Source organism: Loxodonta africana, chromosome X (genome assembly GCF_030014295.1).
Source record: "Loxodonta africana isolate mLoxAfr1 chromosome X, mLoxAfr1.hap2, whole genome shotgun sequence".
Classification (NCBI taxonomy): domain Eukaryota; kingdom Metazoa; phylum Chordata; class Mammalia; order Proboscidea; family Elephantidae; genus Loxodonta; species Loxodonta africana.
In genome coordinates, this window is record NC_087369.1 from 69,780,340 (window position 1) to 69,800,971 (window position 20,632).

The following is a 20,632-nucleotide window of genomic DNA, read 5'->3' on the forward strand; positions in this document are numbered from 1 at the left end:
AGAAAGCTCACCAAGATATAATCAAACTTGCCAAAACCAAAGATAAAGAGAGAATTTTAAGAGCAGCTAAGGATAAACGAAAAGTGACCTACAAAGGAAAGCATGGACTACTCAGCAGAAACCATGCAGACAAGAAGGTGATGGGATGACATATATAAAGCACTGAAGGAAAAAAACTGCCAACCAAGAATTATATATCTAGGAAAACTCTCTCTCATACAGAGAGGAAGCCAAGGTAATTTAAATAAAGGAAAGGTTGGTTTAAACTTAGGAAAATAGGGGTAAATATTAAGGTAAACACAAAAGAAACTAACAAGCCTACACATCAAAATAAAATACAGGAAAAACATAAAGAATCAGCAAAAGCAAAATCAATGAAAAAGAGGAAAATAAAATATATAAAGAAAAACTAAAAATAAGAAAAACTACTCAGCACAAAAAGTTATGTGGAACAAAGAAACTGTCAACAACACACACACACACACAAAAGACATCAAACTGACAGCACTAAACTCATAACTATCCATAATTATGCTGAATGTAAATGGGCTAAATTCACCAAGAAAGAGACAAACAATGGCAGATTGGATTAAAAAAGATCCATTTATATGCTGCTTACCAGAGACACAACTTAGATGTAAAGACATAAGCAAACTAAAACAAAGGATGAAAAAATATATATCAAACAAACAACAATCAAAAAAGAGCAGGAGTGGCAATATTAATTTCTGTCAAAATAGACTTTAAAGTTAAATCCACCACAAAGGATAAGGAAGGACACCATATAATGATTACAGGGAAAATATACCAGGAGGATATAACCATATTGAATATTTACACATTCAATGACAGGGCTTCAAAATACATAAACTCTAACAGAATTGAAAAGCGAGACAGACAGCTCCAAAATAATAGTAGGAAACTTCAACACACCACTTTCAGTGAAGGACAGAACATGCAGAAAGAAGCTCAATAAAAACACAGAAGATCTAAATGCCACAATCAACCAACTTCACTTCATAGGCATATACAGAAGAGTCCACCCAACAGCAGCCAAGTACACTTTCTTTTCCAACGCACTTGGAACATTCTCTAGAATAGACCACATACTAGATCATAAAGCAAACCTTAACAGACTCCAGAACATTGAAATATTACAAAGCATCTTCTCTGACAATAAAGCCGTAAAAGTAGACATCCACAGAAAAAGCAGGGGAAAGAAATGAAACACTTGGAAACTTGCTCAAAAACTACTGGGTTGCAGAAGAAATTAAGGATGGAATAAAGACATTCATAGAATCCAATGAGAATGGAAACACTTCCTATCAGAATCTTTGGGACACAGAGAAAGCAGTGCTTAGAGGTCAATTTATTGCAATTAATGTACACATCTAAAAAGAAGAAGAGGCCAATATCAGAGAATTATTCCTACAACTTGAACAAATAAAAAGAGAGTAATAAAGGAAACCCTCAGGCACCAGAAGAAAGCAAATAATTGAAATTAGAGAAGAATTAAATGAAATAGAGAAGAGAAAAAAAAATGAAAGAGTTAACAAGACCAAAAGCTGGTTCTTTAAAAAAATAAACAAAATCAACAAACCATCGGCCTAACTGACAAAAGAAAAACCAGAGAGGAAGCAAATAACCCAAATAACAAATAAGATAGGCAATATCACAACAGACCCAACTGAAATTATAAGAATCATATCATATTACTATGAAAAATTGTACTCTAACAAATTTGAAAACCTACAAGAAATGGATGAATTAATAGAAACACACTACCTACCTAAATAAAAGCAAAAAGAGATAGAACTAAATAAATCCATAAGAAAAAAAGATATTGAAATGTGTTTAAAAACTCCAAAAAAAAAAAAAAAAAAAGCCCTGGCCCTCACAGCTTCACTGGAGAATTCTACTGAACTTTTAGAGAGGAGTTAACACCACTACTAAAGGTATTTCATAGCATAAAAAAGAATGGAAAACTCCCAAACTCATTCTATGAAGCCAGCATATCCCTGATACCAAAACCAGGAAAGACAGCACAAAGAAAGAAAATTACAGACCTCTAGCACTCAAGAACTTAGATGCAAAAATTCTCAACAAAATTCTAACCAGTAGAATTCAACAACATACCAAAAAAAAAAATTCACCATGACCAAGTGGATTCATACCAGGTATGCAGGAATGGTTCGACATTAGAAAAACAATGTAATCCACCATATAAATAAAGCAAAAGACAAGAACCACATGATCTTATCAATTGATGCAGAAAACACATTTGACAAAGTCCAGCACCTATTCATGATAAAAATTCCTAGCAAAATAGGAATAGAAGCAAAGTTCCTAGAGAACAGGAACCAGACAAGGATGCCCTTTATCACCACTCTCATTTAACATTGTGCTGGATGGCCTAGCCAGAGAAATTAGGCTAGATAAAGAAATAAAGAGCATCCAGATGGAAAAGGAAGAAGTAAAAGTATCTTTTTTTGCAGACGATATGATCTTATACACAGAAAACCCTAAAGAATCCTCAAGAAAACTACTGATCCTAATAGAAGAGTTCTGCAGAGTAACAGGATACAAGATTAGCATACAAAAATCAGTTGGATTCCTCTATACCAACAAAAAGAACATCGGAGAGGAAATCACTAAATCAATACCATTTACAGTAGCCCCCATGAAGATAAAATACTTACGAATAAATCTTAGCAGAGATGTAAAAGACCTATACAAAGAAAACTATAAGACACTACTTCAAGAAACCAAAAAAGACCTACATAAGTAGAAAAAACATACCTTGCTCTCAGATAGGAAGATTCAACATTGTAAAAATGTCTATTCTACCCAAAGCAACCTATAGATACAATGCAATTCTGATCAAAATTCCAATGACATTTTTTAATGAGATGGAGAAATAAATCACCAACCTCATATGGAAGGGAAAGAGGCCCTGGATAAGTAAAGCATTACTGAAAAAGAAGAGCAAATTGGGAGGCCCCACACTACCTGATTTTAGAACCTATTATACTGCCACAGTAGTTAAAACAGCCTGGTACTGGTATAATAACAGATATATAGACCAATGGAAAAGAAATGAGAATCCAGACATGAATCCATCCACATACAAGCAGCTGATATTTGCCAAAGGCCCAAACTCTGTTAAATGTGGAAAAAACAATGTCTTTAACAAATGGTGCTGGCATAACTGGATATCCACCTGCAAGAAATGAAACTAGACCTATACCTCATACCATGCACAAAAACTAACTCAAAATGGATCAAAGACCAAAATATAAAATCTAAAACAATAACGATCATGGAAGAAAAATAGGGACAACACTAGGAGCCCTAATACATGGCATAAACAGTATACAAAACATTCCTAACAATGCACAAACGCCAGAAGAGAAACTATATAATTGGGAGCTCCTAAAAATCAAACACTAATGCTTATCCAAAGATTTCACCAAAAGAGTAAAAAGATTGTCTACAGACTGGGAAAAATTTTGACTATGAGAAATCCGATCAGCCTCTAATCTCTAAAACCTGCAAGATACTGCAAAAACTCAGCAACAAAAAGACAAATATCCCAGTTAATAAATGGGCAAAGGATATGAACAGGCGCTTCAGCAAAGAAGACATTCAGGCACATGAGGAAATGTTCACAATCATTAGCCTTTAGAGAAATGCAAATCAAAACTACAATTAGATACCATCTCACTCCAACTGGGCAGGCATTAATCAAAAAAACCCAAAATAATAAATGTTGTAGAGGTTGTGTAGAGACTGGAACACTTATGAACTGTTCGTGGCAATGTAAAATGATACAACCACTTTGGAAATTGATTTGGTGCTTCCTTAAAAAGCTAGGAATAGAACTACCATATGATCCAGCAATCTCACTCCTTGGGATATATCCTAGAGAAATAAGAGCCTTCACATGAACAGATACATGCATACCAATGTTCATTGCAGCACTGTTTACAATAGCAAAAAGATGGAAGCAACAAAGGTGCCCATCAATGGGTGAATGGATAAATAAATTATGGTATAGTCACACAATGGAATTGTAGGCAACGATAAAGAAGAACGATGAATACGTGAAACATCGGATAATTGGGAGGAATCTGGAAGACATTACGCTGAGTGAAATTAGTCAGTTGCAAAAGGACAAATATTGTATGAGACCACTATTATAAGAACCCAAGAAATAGTTGAAACACAGAAGAAAATATTCTTTGATGGTTACAAGGGTGGGGAGGGAGGGAAGGAGATGGGTATTCACTAATTAAAGAGTAGACAAGAAGTATTTTAGGTGAAGGGAAAGACAACACGCAATACAGGAGAGATCAGCACAATTGAACTAAACCAAAAGCAAAGAAGTTTCCTGAATAAAACCAAACACTTCAAAGGCCAGAGTAGCAGGGGCGGGTGTCTGAGGACCCTGGTTTCAGGGGATACCTAGGTCAATTTGCATAACAAAATATATTAAGAAAACGTTCTGCATCCCACTTTGGTGATGGGCATCTGGGGTCTTAAATGCTAGCAAGTGGCCATCTATGGTGCATCGATTGGTCTCAACCCACCTGGAGCAAAGAACAATGAAGAACAGCAAAGACACAAGGTAATTATGGGCCCAAGAGACAAGAAAGGGCCACACAAACCAGAGACTACATCAGCCTGAGACCAGAAAAACTAGATGGTGCCTGGCTACAACTGATAACTGTCATGACAGGGAACGCAATCGAGAACCCCTGATGGAGCAGGAGAGCAGTGGGATGCAGACCCCAAATTCTGGTAAAAAGACCAGACTTAATGGCTTGACTGAGGCTAGAAGGACTCCAGGGGTCATGGTCCCCAGACCTGCTGTTAGCCCAAGAAAGGAACCATTCCCAAAGCCAACTGTTCAGACAGGGATTGGACTGGACTATAAAACAGAAAATGATATGGTGCGGAGTGAGCTTCTTGGCTCAAGTAGACACATGAGACTACGTGGGCAGCTCCTATCTGGAGGCGAGATGAGAAGGCAGAGGGGGACAGGAGCTGGCTGAATGGACACGGGGAATACAGGATGGCGAGGAGGCGTGTGCTGTCATATTAGGGGAAGAGCAACTAAGAGTACATAGCAAAGTGTATATAAATTTTTGTGAGTGACTGACTTGATTAGTAAACTTTCATTTAAAGCCCATTGAAATATTAAGTAATAAAAAACTAAGAATAAACTCAATATCTTCACCTCTTAAAAAAAAACTGCCTCCCCCCTCCCTGATTCTACATTTCCCATCTTCTCTGCGAATGACACTACCATCCAGGTGCTAATTCAAAAATCTTGGAGTTATCCTTGTCTCCACCATTTCCCTTATCTCCTTAGCGTCTGTTCAATCATTATATCCTATTAATTCTCCCCTAACATCTCTCAAATCCATCTAAATCTCTCCATTCTCATTTCCTACCACCTTAGTTAAAGTCATTTTCATCACTTGTCTGGATCAGTATGACGACATTTTAACTGGTTTTCCTGCTTCCAATATATCCTTTCTCTCTTTTTTGGTCATTTATTGATGATCTTAGTACCTGGGTCACTGTCTTCCTTTTAACCCCAATTTTCGTCATCTTCCTGAGTGGCTTCAATTTCTGTGTGTATGACTTATCCAACACTGCCTTGACCTCCTCAATACCTGTGCCCTTCACCTCCACTTACTTTTGTCCTTTCACGCCCCAGACCTTCTCATCAAGTTAAATTATTCTGCCTGTGTCTTAAAATTAAACTGCACTCGGTTTCTTTCTACTTCTGCATCTATCAATTAATCTTTAGCCCATTCAAATCTGTGTTCTTTTCCATCTAATTTATCTAGATCACTAGAACTCTCCTGTTGCTACATCTAATGAGAAATTGTCCAGCCTTATCTTATTTAACCTCTCTGAAGTAGGAGAAACCGTTGACCACTTTGTCCTGGAAATGTTCTTCTTTTTAACACCTGTGATACTGTCTTCTCCTAGTTTTCCTCTTACCTGTCTTGCTATTTCTCAGGCTTACTTTACAATTGGTACATCCCTTATAATTTGGTGTTCTTCAGGGTTTCATCCGAGAATTTTTACTGTATTATTTCATATATCTTCTGGGATGACTGTGTTCATTCCTGTCTTCAATTATTACTAAACGTTGATGCCTCCTAAATCTATTCCTTAAGATCATACCTTTCTCCTGAGTTCCAGAACTTTATATCTGTTAGATAGCTCTATTTTTTTTGTTGTTTTTAGACATCTCAAATTCAACAAATTCAAAGGTGAACTCATCATCATCTTACCTCTCCTGATCCTATCTGCTTCCTTACATGTTCTCTATCTTGGTGAATGGCATCACTATTTACTTGGTTGCCCAAGCCAGAAATCTGTATCATTCAAGAATATTCCTCCAAATATGTGGGTGTCATTCAAGAATCCTTCTCTTTCTCACCTCCTATGTCCAAATATAGGATTGCTATGAGTTGAAATTGACTCGACTGCAGTGGGTTTGGTTTGGTTTTTGGGTTTATGTCCAATTAATCCCCAAATCCTGTTGACTCTACGTCATTGATCTTTTTGGAATCTATACCATTTCCTCTACTTGTACTCCAATCTCTCTTACTACTGGGTCTTTACATATTGCTTTCTCTACATCTGGAACTTCCTTTTCCCTCATTTTCTCCCACACTACCCTTGAATTTTATGCCTCTTCCTCATTTTTTTGATCAATGATTTTCAAAGTTTAGTTCCTGAACCAGCAACATCAGTATCACCTGGAAATTATTAGAAACATAAATTCTTGGGCCCCAGCCCAGACCTACTAAATTAAAGACTCTGGAAGTAAAGCCCAGTAATCTGAATTTTAACAAGGCGTCCAGGAGATAACTGATGCACATTAAAGTTTGAGAACTACTGATTTAGATCTCAGCTTATATATCACCTCCTCTAGGAAATCATTCTTGCCCATTTAAACATTAGACATCTTCTTCTTCATCTCCCTAGCACACTGTAAAAACTCCTATTTAACAACTATCACAGTGCATTAAAATAACCAGTAATCACCAGTTTGCTTGTCTTGCTATCCTAAGAGTTCTAATTCTTTAACGGCAGGAAGAAGTATTATTTATTACTGCATCTATAGCTTCTTAAACAGTTTTTTCACCTAGTAGGCCTCCACTAAAAAAAATGAATGAATGAATAAATGGAAGAGAATGTGGCCAAGAGTATGGTCACTCTACATTTAATATTGGACTGGGTTGGGATTTAGTCTGTCCTGAAAGGATAGGCTCTTCTGCCAGTTTTTTGTACTATGGTGGCCTGTGTATTGCTATGATACTGGAAGCTATGCCACTGGTATTTCAAATACCAATACGGTCACCCATGGTGGACAAGTTTCAGAAGAGATTCTAGACTAAGACTGTCTAGGAAGAAAGGTCTGGCAACATACATCCAAAAATTAGTGAAAACCCTATGGATTATAACACAATATTATCTGATACAGTGCTGGAAGATGAGCCCCCTAGGTTGGAAATACACAGTGGACTCAACAATTGGCTCAAGCATACCAAATATCATGAAGATGGCACAGGACTAGGTAACATTTGATTCTGTTATGCATGGGGTTTCCATGAGATCACACCAACTCGATGGCAACTAACAAGGGGATAAGAACTGGTCTATGGATGAGGTTGAGGATCAGTCTGTGGTCTGGACTAAGCCACTCTCTAGCCCAGATTAGGACCTCAGACTGTAGCCAGGTTAATGCCAGAATCTATAGAGGGTTAAAAGCTCCATCTATGTTCACGGTTAAGGGCAGTATAAGCCTCAGTGTGTGACAAGGGCTAGGGATCAGTCTTCAATGAAGCAAAAGATCTAAGGTAGGTAGCCTGTTCTGGGATTGATTGCAAGTATTTCATTGAGACAAATATAGGCTATGGCTTAGTCCTGACCAATATTCCTGTTTCAGAACACTAAAAGCATTTTTTTTTAAGGAGCAAACCATAGGGTTGAAGCAGAGGTGCTTTGTCTCTTCACTTAGTGTCCCCACTTACCAGGCTCAGCAGCCAGTGGTTGGTTGTTACTAGATTCTAGCACTCCATGGGCATGCACAGAGTAGGGGCGGTTGGCATTATTCTTGAACACCACAGTCAGGATATCACCAACCTCTCCTCTGATCAGCGGACCTAATATATGCAAAAGAAAAAAAATCCCATTATTGGAAGAGTGGAACAGGAGGCAGTAAAGAAAGGGATGTACATAGGAGCTCCCTAGAACTAGGGATTTGCCTACCCACAGGAAGAGGATGCCTCAACAACAGGATTGTGCCTCTAATTCTCCCCACTTCTCCCACCCCAATCCTCTCTCCATAATAGCCCAAGGCTCTAGGGAATCAGAACTCTGTGGAATCATTGATGGCAAGGAGTGAAAGTTTGGCCCAGAATACAAAGTGACTAGGGTCTCTTCAGAGGCCAGTGGGCCCCTTTTGGGACAGGACAAGAATGAGGAAACCCATCTGCTCCTATAAAAGTGAAGAAAACTGTAGCAATAATTAAACTGGGGTACAGGAGTAATACTGGTTCCCTGTATCATTTTTCCTATTCTTTGATATTCTTAAATTATACCTACGTGTTTAAATCTATCATTCTTAGAGACCCATAAGTATAGAGGCCTGCAAAAACCTGGTTCATGTTGCAACAAAATTCATGGATTCCTCCCTTTGAATTATCTAGTCTGATTAACTTTTAGTCCATGACACATGGGTAAATGCTTATTTTCATGTGGCTGTTTTATAAAATATGACTATAGCTTCAGCACATCATAAGTAAAAGCTGAGAATGGGAAATGGGAAGGCCTTCCTGATATGACATACAAGGAGCAGCCCAGGGTTCTAGACACTAAGAAGGAAGTGGCATTCCCTTACCCAAAATTCCCAAGTGCTCTTCTAGCTCAGTCCTTGGCCGAGGGATCCTGAATGTACCATCAGTGTATTCCCTGAATACAGCTTTCTTGTATCTGGAACCCAGGAGCCCATCCTTGTTGCTCAGGAAGATGTGACCATAACTAAAGGAATCCAAAGAGTGGTATCAGCACTTGGCCCTCAACCCCTGATTTTCAGATGTGGGGAAGTTAAGTCCGAACCATGTTATAGGTAGAAAAGGAAGGAGACCTGCTAATGCTGGATTGCTGATCATGTTGGCCACACAATCACAATTAAAAACGGAAGATTTCAGTATCTATTGATACATCTATTGATGTTTTCTTGCTTGCCTATCCTCCACATAGGAATTTGAAGTGCACTTAATATAGTAAGAACACTGGGATAACAATCAGGAGCTCTGGGTTCTAGCTCCAGTCTTAAGGATGTCTTAGATGGAATTAGTTTGACAAATGGACAAAATACAAGGTGGCTGAAGAGTACTAAGTGGTGCTGCTGCTGGGTGGGGTGGGGAGAGGTAGAGAGGAAATGAAACCTTACAGATTTTTTCTTATGTGATGCTTTCCAATTTACAAACAGATTATTCACTTTATTGTTTGACATTCTCAAAAGGCCTATGAGGTAGGTAAGTCCCAGAGGTGGAATCAGCAGCCCAGAGGTGACAGGTCTTACCTACAATGACACTGTCAGCTAGTGAGGGAGCCAGGACTGAAATCTAAGCCTCCCTTCCTCTACAGTCAGGTTCTTTCAACTACACCACATCATTTTACAGATGAGTAAAACAAGGTTCAGAGAAAGGAAGTCACTTTTCCCAGGTCTCAGAGTAAGTTAGAAAGAAGACTTCATTCTTCAACAACCAACATATCAGACAAAAATTGGAAAAGGACAAAGAGCACTGGAAACAAATTTTGTAGTGGAGACTGCTAAATTATACCTCGTTTTCCATTCTCCTATCCCTCTTTGCTCAGTAGTAGAATTCCCTAGAATTTAGCTGAGTTTTTTTATAGCTGCCTAACAATAATTACATTTTCTATTCTACCTTGCAGCTAGATGTAGCCGTACTAATAGGTTCAGCACAATGGGGTATGAGAGAAAGTGATGTATACAACTTCCAGGTAATCTCCTTATAGACAATGCTGATTGCCCTGGATTCCTTTCCCCTTCTTGATAGTTGGGGATGGCTATAATTGGAATGTACATCTTGGTCCCAGAGATAAAAAAAAAAAAAGTGGTGTAGTTCACCTATCAGCTGTGGACCATTTGTCTGTACTGTTACTTGAGCAAGAAATAAAATTCTTATTTAAGCCACTTTATTTTGGATTTTTTCTGATACATAGCTTAAACTGTACCTTAATGAATGCAATGCCATTTTGCCAAGGGACAGCTGCACTGGGGCATTCAGTCCCTTGAGTAAATCCTCTATAAATTTTAGGTCCCAGGATAGGTTCTTCTGGTTAACCAGAGGAAGGACAGCAAAAAACTAAAAAAAAATGAGAGTGCGAGTAAGGTCTCTTTACTTCAGTCCTACAATATTACAGCAAGCTAGAAGAAGCACTGAGCTGGAACTTGGAAGACCTGCATTCTAGTCCTTGTTCTCAGATCTGTCGGTATCTTTTTTTTTTTTTTTAAGATATGTTGGTATCTTAATAAATGACCTTAGATGTGTCCCTTCTTCTCATCTCAGAGTTTTAGTATCTTCATCTGATAAATGGTCCAGATTCTCTGGAAGTGTGATCTCTCCTTTTCTGAAAACTTACCTCTCCTTCTCAGACTGGTTGTGCCATTCAAATTCCCAGCTCCTGTCAGGGCAATAGTCCCACTCTACTTCTTCTGCCATGATGTAGTAGATTCTTGCAGCCTGGTAGTGGTGCCGAGGGGTAGATTGGCGGCCAGGACACTGGGAGACATTGTAGATTGCACTCATTCCTGCTTCGCGATGGTTGCCTGCCTGACAATAAATCTCAAATGTCCCTGAGGAAGGAACAGAGAGCAAATTTTGACTTCAGAAGTGGAGCCAACATGGACCCCTAGAGAGATGCACCGTGCTGTGCCTCTGCATTAAAGACCTGAAAAACTAAGTAAAACAGTTACAAACGTCAATTGCATCAAATTAAGGGATGAAGAACTAGATCAAACACCAAACAGAAAAAGAAACTGATGGAAAACGGAATGAAGAGAGATACAGAGCAGAGGTCCGCTGCCAACTGATAGGGCACAGCATTGCCATCTTGGAACACAGCCAGCAATGACCCCGGGCAGGGAGTTGTTGTTGTTCTTAGGTTCCGTGGAGGCAGTTCTGACTCGTAGAGACCCTATGCACAACAAAAAGAAACACTGCCTGGTCCCGCACCATCCTTACAATCACTGTTATGCTTTAGCTCATTGTTGTAGCCACTATGTCAGTCCACCTCTTTGAGGGTCTTCCTCTTTTCAGCTGACCCTGTACTTTGCCAGGGACTGATCCCTCCTGACAATATGTCCAAAGTAAGTAAGATGCAGTCTCTCCATCCTCCCTTCTAAGGAACATTCTGGTTGCACTTCTTCCAAGACAGATTTGTTCATCCTTTTGGCAGTCCATGGCCTATTCAATATTCTTCACCAACACCACAATTCTTCCTTATTCATTGTCCAGCTTTCACATGCATATAATGTGATTTAAAATACCTTGGCTTGGGTCAGGCGCACCTTAGTCTTCAAGGTGACATCTTTGCTCTTCAACACTTAAAAGAGGTCCTTTGCAGCAGATTTACCCAAAGCAATGTGTCATTTTGAATTCTTGACTGCTGCTTCCATGGCTGTTGATTGCGGATCGAAGGAAAATGAAATCCTTGACAACTTCAATCCTCTCTCCGTTTATCACGATGTTGTTTATTGCTCCAGTTTTGAGGATTTTTTTTTTCTTTATGTTGAGGTGCAATCCATACTGAAGACTGTGATCTCTGGTTTCATTAGTAAGTGCTTCAAGTCTCCTTCACTTTCAGCAAGCAAGGTTGTGTCATCTGCATAACGCAGGTTGTTAATGAGTCTTCCTCCAATCCTGATGCCCCGTTCTTCTTCATATAGTCCAACTTCTCGGATTATTTATTTGCTTAGCATACAGATTGAATAGGTATGGTGAAAGGATACAACCCTGACACACACTTTCTTGACTTTAAGCAATCAGCATCCCCTTGTTCTGTCCGAACAACTGCCTCTTGATCTATGTAAAGGTTCCTCATGAGCACAATTAAGTGTTCTGGAACTCCCATTCTTCGCAATGTTATCCACAATTTGTTATGATCCACACAGTCGAATGCCTTTGCATAGTCCATAAAACACAAGTAAACATCCTTCTGGTGTTCTCTGCTTTCAGCCAGGATCCATCTGACATCAACAATGATATCCCTGGTTCCACGCCCTCTTCTGAAACCGGCCTGAATTTCTGGCAGTTCCCTGTCAATATACCGCTGCAGCTGTTTTTGAATGATCTTCAGCAAAATTTTGCTTGCATGTGATATTAATGATATTGTTCTATAATTTCCACGTTGGGTTGGATCACTTTTCTTGGGAATAGGCATAAATGTGGACCTCTTCCAATCAGTTGGCCAGGAAGCTGTCTTCCATATTTCTTGGCATAGATGAGTGAGCACCTCCAGTGCTGCAGCTGTTTGTTGAAACATCTCATTTGGTATTCCATCAACTCCTGGAGCCTTGTTTTTTGCCAATGCCTTCAGAGCAGTTTGGACTTCTTCCTTTAGTACCATTGGTTCCTGATCATATGCTACCTCTTGAAATGCTTGGACATCAACTAATTCTTTTTGTTATATTGACTCTGTGTATTCCTTCCATCTTCTTTTGATGCTTTCTGCGTCGTTTAATACTTTCCCCATAGAACCCTTCACTATTGAAACTCGAGGCTTGAATTTTTCCCCCAGTTCTTTCAGCTTGAGAGACATGGAGCGTGTTCTTCCCTTTTGGTTTTCCATCTCCAGCTCTTTGCACATGTCATTGTAATACTTTACTTTGTCTTCTTGAGCTGCCCTTTGAAATCTTCAGTTCTTTTACTTCATTGTTTCTTCCTTTTGCTTTAGCTGCCCGACGTTTGTGAGCAACTTTCAGAGTCTCCTCTGACATCCATCTTGGCCTTTTCTTTCTTTCCTGTCTTTTCAACGACCTCTTGTTTTCTTCATGTATGAAGACCTTACGTCATTCCGCAACTTGTCTGGTCTTCAGTCACTAGTGTTTAATGCATCAAATCTATTCTTCAGATGGTCTCTAAATTCAGGTGGGATATATGCAAGTCATATTTTGGCTCTTGTGGACTTGCTTTGATTTTCTTTAGTTTCGGCTTGGACTTGAATATGAGCAGTTGATGATCTGTTCCACAGTTGGCCCCTGGCATTGTTCTGACTGATGATATTGAGCTTTTCCATCGTCCCTTTCCACAGATGTAGTCTGATTCCTGTGTGTTCTATCTGGTGAGGTCCATGTGTGTGGTAGCCATTTATGTTGGTGAAAAAAGGTATTTGTGATGAAGAAGTCGTTGGTCTTGCAAAATTTTAACATTTGGTCTCCGGCATTGTTTGTATCACCAAGGCTGTACTTTCCAACTTCCAATCCTTCTTCTTTGTTTCCAACTTTCTCATTCCAATCATCAGTAATTATCAATGCATCCTGACTGCTGCTCGATGAATTTCAGACTGCAGTAGCTGATAAAAATCTTCTATTTCTTCATCTTTGGCCTTAGTGGTAGGTGAGTAAATTTGAATAATAGTCACATTAACTGGTCTTCCTTGTAGGTGTATGGATATTATCCTATCACTGACAGCATTGTACTTCAGAATAGATCTTGAAATGTTCTTTTTGACCATGAATGGAACATCATTCCTCTTCAAGTTGTCATTCCCAGCATAGTAGACTATATGATTGTCTGATTCAAAATGGCCAATACCAGTCCATTTTAGCTCACTAATGCCTAGGATATCGATGTTTATGTGTTCCATTTCATTTCTGATGATTTTCAATTTTCCTAGATTCATACTTCGTACATTCCAGGTTCCAATTATTAATGGATGTTTGCAGCTGTTTCTTCTCATTTTGAGTCATGCCACATCAGCAGATGAAGGTCCTGATAGCTTTACTACGTCATTAAGGTTGACTCTACTTTGAGGAGGCAGTTCTTCCCCAGTCTTCTTTTGAGAGCCTTCCAACTTGGGGGGATCATCTTCCAGCACTATATTAGACAATGTTCTGCTGCTATTCATAAGGTTTTCACTGGGTAGTTCTTTTCGGAAACAGACTGCTGGGTCCTTCTTCCTAGCCTGTCTTAGTCTGGAAGCTCAGCTGAAACCTGTCCTCCATTGGTGACCCTGCTGGTATCTGAACACTGGTGGCATGGCTGTCAGCATCACAGCAACGGGCAAACACCCACAGTATGACAAACTGAGAGACACATGGGGGGCAGGGAGTAGGGGAAGGCAAATTCACAGAGCTCCCAACAGGAGACAGAGCACCTGGTAAACTCTGGTAAACAGAGAAACAGGCTTTCCTACCTCTTACTCTTCTGGTGAGTAGAAGCAGGAATCCATCCTGGGAGCCCCCACCAGTGTTGTCCACAATACAAGATCCCTTCCCAGCCCACCTTGCCCCATCCCCATCTGCTGCTTGGCTTTTTTTCCTCCTTCTTCCTTTTCTTTCTCCCTCTTACTTAGGCCCATACACCACCTTCCTCCCTCCTACCAGCTATCTCCCTGTGCCACCATGGCTAGAGGCCACAGGCCTACCACTGCCCTGGGTCTTCCCATCCCCACCTGTTGGCTCCTGTCACACAGCCATTTTTTTTGTTTTTCTTTTTCTCCCTTTTTGTTCTCCTTCTCACCTAGCCCCATACACCATCTCGCCTGCTTCCTGTCAGTCCCTGCTGTGCCACCACAGCTAGAGATCCACTGGCCCACCACCACTCCAGGTCTGCCCTGCCCTCACCCACTGGCTCCTGCCCCACTGTCTTTTTTTTATTTTTCTTTCTTTTTTTCTCTTCTGTGTTTCTTTCCTCACTCACACCTAGCCCCATATGTCAGCCCCTTTCCCTTCCCACAGGCCCCTGGGTCCATTCTGTTCTCACCACCGCTAGCCCCCACCAGGTCGCCTTTTTAAAATGATTTAAAAAATTTTTTTCTTTCTCCCTCCCACGTAACCCTGTATTCCACCTCCCTCCCTTCCCCCAGGCCCACATGGCACTGTCACGGCTAGAGATCCACTGGCATACCAGCCTACTACTGCCCTGGTTTCACCCCCTCCCACTCACTGGCCCCCACCACACCAATTTTTTTGAATCTTTCTTTATTTTCTTGTCTTTCTCCCTTCCAGTTAGCTCAATACATCACCTCCCCTCCCTTCCCACTGTCCCCTGGATCTGTCCCACCTCCACTCACTGGCCCTCACAACATCACCATTTTCTTTTCTTTTTTTTCCTCTCTCTTCCTTCTTGTTCTCACTCCCATCTAGCCCCGTACACCACCTCCTCCCTTTCCCATCAGCCCCTGTCACACTTCCATGGATAGAGTGCCATTGGCACACTGGCATGCCATTGCCCTGAATCTGCCCCATCTCAACCCCTGTCCCCCACTACACAGCCATTTATTTTTATTGTTTATTTCTTTTTCTTTCTTTTCTTTCTTCCTCCCACCTAGTCCAGTACATAACCTCCCCCAGACTCCCACCAGCCCTTGGATCTGCAACACCCCTACCCCCCAGCTACTGTTGCACCATACCTTTTTTCTCCCTTTTTCTTTTCTTTCTCCCTCCCACAAGGCCTGTAGGCCACCTACCTCGCTTCCTGTCAGGCCGCACTACACCAGTACACTAGAGCAACCCCAGAGCTAAGGCTGCTGGTACACTGGACCTGCACCTCCTCTTCCCTTCTCCACTTGATCAACTGCTGAATGGTGGGAAGCAAACTCATATGACTACCCATATGACACCCCCACCCATCTGAGAAGGGGCTTTGAACACTGCCACACCACTTGACCATCATCAGGAGGCTGACAGTGCCCACCCAGTCTGCCCTCAGCCGTCTCGTGAAACCAGTGAACAGAAAAGTAGGCTTTCCCTGCCTGCTGCTACCCTACACACACAGACAAGGTGATGAGGGCTATCAGGCACATGGGCCAGCAAGTAGCAAAGCATGCCTGGACCATCTACCCTGACATTTCAAAACAAAACAAAAAAGCAAGATGAAACAGATGAACACACAATCAATAAATAAAGAAGATAATACCTCAATGTCTTGGAAACAGCAGACAGTATCAAAACACATATAAAAAAGCAGAACAAGATGACCATAACAAGTGACCAAAATGAAGAATCAGATAACCTTAATGTAGAAGAAAAGGCAGTGAAACTATCTAATATGGAATTCAAAACAGTAGTATTTAGGGCTCTGAAAGAGATTAGGAGCTCTGGTGGAGCAGTAGTTAAGTGTTCAGCTGCTAATCAAAAGGTCAGCAGTTCAAATCCACCAACTGCCCCTTGGAAACCCTATGGGGCAATTCTACTCTGTCCTCTAGGGTTGCTATGAGTTGGAATCAACAAGACAGCAATGGGTTTTGTTTTGTTTTTGGCAAGAGATTAGGAAAGAGATCAAGGAAAACAGACAAAACCAAGGAAGAAAATATTCAAAACCATGAAAACACACACACACAAACAATGAAAACATAGCCAAAATCAAGGAAAACACAGACAAAACAATAGAAGAATTCAGGAAAATAATACAAAAACAAAATGTGAAAATAAATAAACAATTAAAAATCATCCAAAAACAGCAACTGGAAATCAAAAAGATAAAAAACAAAACTTCAGAAACAAACAACTCAATAAAACGTTTTAGGAGCAAATTCAAAACAATGGAAGATGGAATCAGTGAGATTGAAGACAAATCCATGGTCACCACTTTGTTTAAGGAAAAATCAGAGAAAAGAATCAAGAAAACCTAAGAATTATGTGGGACACAATTAAGAGCAAAAATTTGTGTGTGATCAGAATTCCAGAAAGGGGGAGAAAATGGAAAACAAAGAGGAGATTTGCTGGCAGAAAACTGCCTAAATATCATGAAAGATGAAAAGCTGTCCATCCAAGAAACTCAATGAACCCCATATAGGATAGACTCCAAAAGAAAGTCACCAAGACATATCATAATCACACTTGCCAAAAACAAAGACAAAGAAAGAATCCTGAGAGCAGCTTGAGAAAAATGAAGTCACATACAAAGGGGAAACAATAAGACTAAGCTCCGATTACTCAGCAGAAACTATGCATGCAAGTAGGCAATGGTATGACATATATATATACAACACGAAAGAAAAAAAAAAAACTACCAACCAAGAATAACATATCTTGCAGAACGCTTTCAAATATGATGGTGAAGTCAGGACATTTTCAGATAAACAGAAATTAAGGGAATTATTAAATACTGAACAAAACAAAAGAAATACTAAAGGGAGTATTTCAGTTAGAGAACCAACAACATCAGAATACTACCCAAGTCAAGGACACAGGACAGCATTAACCAGGTAAGAACCTAGGGAAAACTCTCAATAATAAAACAAAGCTAAAAGACTTAAAACAGGGAAAAAGAGATGTCAGTCTGTAAATTATGACAACATCAAATCAATAAAAGAGGGAATAAGCAGTGCAGGTATAGAGCTTTCAAATGGAGAGGAAGTCGAGGCAATATCAATTAATAAAAGACTGGGTCAAACTTAGGAAGATAAGGGTAAATTTTGAGATAACCAGAAGGAATGTTAACACACCTAGTCATCAAAGTAAAAAGAAAAACATAAAGACTCAGTAAACACAAAAATCTATAATATTAAAAGAAACAAAAACTATAAACAAAAGGAACTTAGCACAAGAAAGTAAGAGGAACAAAGAAAATGGCAGCACCACAAAAAAAAAAAGCACAACAATATGACAGAAATATACTCACACCTATTGATAATGGCACTGAACAGAAATGGCTTAAATGCAAACTTAAATAGAGAGTGGCAGAATGGATTAAAAAATGACCAATCAATATCCTGTTTACATGAGACACACCTTACACACAAAAATCACATGATGGAAAAAAAATCAAGCAAACAATAATCAAAAAAGGGCAGAAGTGGCAATACGAACCGTAGGTAAAATAGAATTTAAGGCAAAATTAACCATAAAAGACACGGAAGGACTTTATATAATGATTAAAGGAACAATCCACCAAGAAGTCATAACCTTAATAAACAACTATCCACCCAATATCAGGGCTCTAAAATACATAAAACTCTAACAGCACTGAAAAGAGAAGTAGACAATTCCACAATAATAGTGGGAGACTGGAACACACACCTCTCAGTAAAGGACAGAACATCTAGAAAGAAACTCAACAAAGATACAAAAGATCTAAAGGCAAAAATCAAACAACTGGACCTCATAGACATATACAGAACATTCCACCCAATAACAGTAAAGTATACATTCTTTTCCAATGCACATAGATCATTCTCCAGAACAGACCACATTTTAGGCCACAAAGCAATCCTCAATAAAATCCCAAACACTGAAATTATACAAAGCATTCTCTCTGATCATGACACCATAAGAGTAGTAAACAATATCAGGAAAATTAAGGATAAAAAATCAAATACATGGAAACTGAATACTGCCTTGCTTAAAAACAACTGGGCAATAGAGGAAATCAAAGAGGGAATAAAAAAAATTTACTAGCATCAAATGAGAATGAAAACACTGCATACCAAAACTTTTGAGACACTCAAAGGAAACGCTTAGAGGTCAACTTACAGCAATAAATGCACACATCAAAAAAGAACAGGCCAAAATCAAAACTTTAGCCCTATACCTTGAACAAATAGAAAGAGAACAGCAAAAGAAGCCCATAGCCACCAGTAGAAAGGAAGTAATAAAGAGTAGACCAGAAATAAATGAAATTGAGAACAGAAAAACAATAGAAAGAATCAACAAGATCAAAAGGTTTGTTCTTTGGAAAGAGCAACAAAATTGAAAAACAATTGACAACCTGACAAAAGAAAGGCAGAACAGGAAAAAAATAACCCAAGTAAGAAATGAGATGGGAGACATTACAACAGATCCAACTGAAATAAAAATGATCATAAGAGGATATTATGAAAAATTGTACTCCAACACATTTGAGAAATGGACAAATTTCAAGAAACACACTACCTACCTAAACTAACACAAACTGAGATAGAAAATCTGAACAGATCCATAACAAGAGAAGAGATTGAAGGTAATAAAAAAAGAAAAACTCCCAACGACAACTAAAAGCCCTGGTCCAAACTATTTCACTGGAGAATTCTATCAAACATTCAGAAAAGAGCTCACACCAGTACTACTCAAACTATTTCAGAGCAAAGAAAAGAATACTCCATAATTCATTCTATGAACCCAGAATAACCCTGATGCCAAAGCCAGGCAAACACACACACACACACACACACACACACACACACACAAAATTACAGACCAATATCTCTCATGAATATAGATGCAAAGCTCTCCACAAAGCTCTAGCCAATAGAATTCAACATCATATCAAAAAAATAATAATACACCATGACCAAGTGGTATACATACCTGGTGCGCAAGGAAGGTTCAACATTAGAAAATCAATAACATAATCCACCATATAAATAAAAGAAAATAAAAGGATCACATGATCAGCTCAAGCAACACAGAAAAGGCATTTGATAAATTCCAACACCCATTCCTGATAAAAACTCTCAATAAAATACTTATAGAAAGCATAAAAAGAACATGTATACAAAACCAACAGCCCATATTATTCTCAACAGAGAGAAGCTGAAAGCATTCTTCCTGAAAATGAGAACAAGACAAGGATGTCATTTATCACCACTCCTATTTAACATTATGCTGGAAGTCCTAGCTAGAGCCATAAGGCAAGAGAAAAAAATAAAGGGCATCCAAATTGGAAAGGAATAAATAAAACTATCCCTATTTGCAGATGATATGTTCCTATACATTGAAAACTCCAAAGATTCCACAAGAAAAGTACTAGAACTAAAGCAGAGAAGCAGGATACAAGATCAACACACAAAAATCAGTAGGATCCCTATACTCCAATACAGAGAGCTTTGAAAAGGAAATCAAGGAAAAATACAATTTGTAATACCTATTTTTTTATAGAAAGATAAAACACTTAAGAATAGATCTAACAATGGCCATAAAAGACCTACCCAAAGAAAACTACAAAACTCTACTCCAAGAAACCAAAAGAGACTACGCAAATGGAAAAACATATCATGCTCATTGATAAGAAGGCTTGACATTTTGAAAATGTCAATTCTACCCAAAGCAATCTATAAATACAATACACTTTGATCCAAATACCAACAGCACTCTTTAACAAGATGGAAAAATCACCAACTTTATACAGAAAAGAAAGAAGCCGGGGATAAGCAAAGCATTATTGAAGAAAAAGAACAAAGTAGGAGGCCTCATACTACCTAATCTCAGAAACTACTATACAGCTGTGGTAGTCAAAACAGCATGGTACTGATACAATGACAGACCAATGGAACAGAATTGAGAGCCCATCCACCTATGGTTAGGTGATTTTTGACAAAGGCCCAAAGTTCTTTAAAAAGGAAAAAAAAGGCAGTCTTTTTAACAAATCGT

General features: G+C 39.2%; 1 protein-coding gene across 6 annotated transcripts in view; it reads right to left on the reverse strand.

Annotated features, from left to right (window-relative positions):
- The window catches only part of HEPH (hephaestin), a 218,329-nt gene that overhangs the window by 111,250 nt on the left and 86,447 nt on the right, over positions 1–20,632 (reverse strand). For all 6 annotated transcript variants that reach the window (XM_064278366.1, XM_064278369.1, XM_010592743.3 and 3 more), the window contains 3 exons: positions 10,702–10,915; positions 8,930–9,069; positions 8,061–8,192 (listed from right to left, as the gene is read on the reverse strand). In XM_064278366.1, the coding sequence (XP_064134436.1) occupies positions 8,061–8,192; positions 8,930–9,069; positions 10,702–10,915 (486 nt within the window). The remainder of the gene's footprint in view (positions 1–8,060; positions 8,193–8,929; positions 9,070–10,701; positions 10,916–20,632) is intronic.